Source organism: Lactuca virosa, chromosome 2 (assembly GCF_052849685.1).
Source record: "Lactuca virosa cultivar CGN04683 chromosome 2, Lactuca_virosa_CGN04683_v6, whole genome shotgun sequence".
NCBI classification, from domain to species: domain Eukaryota; kingdom Viridiplantae; phylum Streptophyta; class Magnoliopsida; order Asterales; family Asteraceae; genus Lactuca; species Lactuca virosa.
Window position 1 is genome coordinate 251,573,753 of NC_136427.1, and position 1,872 is coordinate 251,575,624.

General features: G+C 37.8%; 1 protein-coding gene across 1 annotated transcript; it reads right to left on the bottom strand.

Annotated features, from left to right (window-relative positions):
- Window positions 1-377: 377 nt before the first annotated feature.
- On the bottom strand, window positions 378-1,071 carry LOC145158402 (agamous-like MADS-box protein AGL29). Its single transcript, XM_079077307.1, has one exon. The coding sequence runs from the start codon at window positions 1,065-1,067 to the stop codon at window positions 378-380; it is 690 nt and encodes a 229-aa protein (XP_078933433.1). The 5' UTR covers window positions 1,068-1,071.
- Window positions 1,072-1,872: the final 801 nt, after the last annotated feature.

Here is a 1,872-nt window from a genome sequence, read left to right on the forward strand (position 1 = left end):
ACAAATTCCTATATCCTAGGAAATACAAAAGGAAATAATATATTCAATGGAAAATACCCAAACACAAATATATTCTTTCCTAACAAAGAAAATGGTAGAGAGGGTGCTGCGATGGTTTAAGCTGGCTCTAGGCCGGGTTTTGAACGCCAGCGGGGAAATCGTGGGGAGGGAAAAAGAAAGACATTTGTTCTTGCTATTTAAACGTATGTTACGTACATAAGTTTAGCATGAGATTTTATCAAACATAATGATACAACACAAAATTTTCTTATTGAAAATGGAATTAAATAAATCATTTTAACAAACCAATTGAATCTCAATCGCAGTTCAGACAAAACAATTAAAGTGATGGATAAACTCCTAACTTAATTAACTAGTTACATCATCCACTCCCTACTATGACTATGTGCAAAACCAAAACTAGACGACGCCGTACCATTAGTCGGATTCTCCATATTCGCAATGTCATTTGCCTGAGCAATACTCAACATGTTCGGACCAAGCAACGCCGGAGCTTTCTTAATCATCATCAGTTCATCCGCACGTACTAAAACCTTTCTCTTCAACTCTACCAAGGATGATATGTACTGCTGCAACTCCTCCACCTCCAGCCCATCAACGCCTTCACTGTACCACGGTAATTCACTGGCGTTTATGATTTTCGACTCATGAATCACCTCTCTCAGCTTCTTCTCCGCTTCCAACTCCTTTGAAATCTCCACGTAGTGTTGGTTGAACTCTTTCTCAAGTTGTCCCTTTTGGGTGGTAGATTCATCTGATGTTGATGCGTTATTGGTGGTGATGTCAAGGAAGCGGTCGGCAACGTCATCCACGGTGGGGTGGCCGAATGCGAAAACCCGGCCACCAGGTGAGTGGACGAGCATGGTGATATGGGCTCCGGTTAAGATGCAAAGCTCGGCGGCTTTCTTGAAGAGGCCATTACGGCGTTTGGAGAAGGTGACTTGACGGTTGTTTTCTTCTTCTATTTTCTTTATTTCAATTTTTTTCCGGCCTTGCGACGACCTTTTCTTCATGCTATTGACGCCGGCGATGCTTGTTATGTTCATGGCGCAGTGGTGATTATAGCGAGTATGTAAGGGTCGTAAATGGGTTCAGGATTTATTTATAAGTGAATAAAGCAGAAGATTTATCTGTCTTAGGGAGAATCTCGATAATTATGGTCTGTCAGAGATTTTGTTTTTTTAATTTGAAATAATATCGTAAGGTCAAACGTTGTAGAAGGAAAGTTGTTTCTCGTATTTAATGGTTGTTAGGGTCATTCTACGTACTATTGATTAAAAAGCATATTAAATAACTATGTATATATTATGGAATAAGGTATATATATTATGGAATAAGGTTGACGCAGTGTCATGATCTTTTTATCTATCAAAATTTAGTGTCACGTAAACATTTGCATTTCTTACCAATCTTTCCTTATGATAGGAGTACCGTGGTATTTTTGTGTGTAAAATTGTTTCCAAACCATAATTATTTCCTATCAGTTTTGAGTTTTTTTTTAATGCATATCATAGTACAAATAATAATGCAGCCCAAGCCGAATTGAGGATTTCATCGGCAAAACTTCTGCATTTTATCGGTAATAGTATACCAATGAAAACTATTGCCGGTATATCAAATGGTTGAGGGACGATGTTCACCGACAGTAATATGCTCCACGTAATATCATTATCCACCCCAAAGCCTAATAAAGTGTAAAGTTTACCGAACTACTCGATAGTTAAATGGGAAAATGACTTAGGAGGGTAACTATTTTTTATCCGTGTTCACATATTGGCAACTTATTCTTTTTTGTACATAAGAAAGCAACTAACTTGTTTTAACTGTTTAAATTACACCAAAATTACCAGC

What these genes read in the sequence shown, in the direction of transcription:
- LOC145158402 (XM_079077307.1), bottom strand. Translation starts at nt 1,067, where the DNA reads ATGAACATAACAAGCATCGCCGGCGTCAATAGCATGAAGAAAAGGTCG.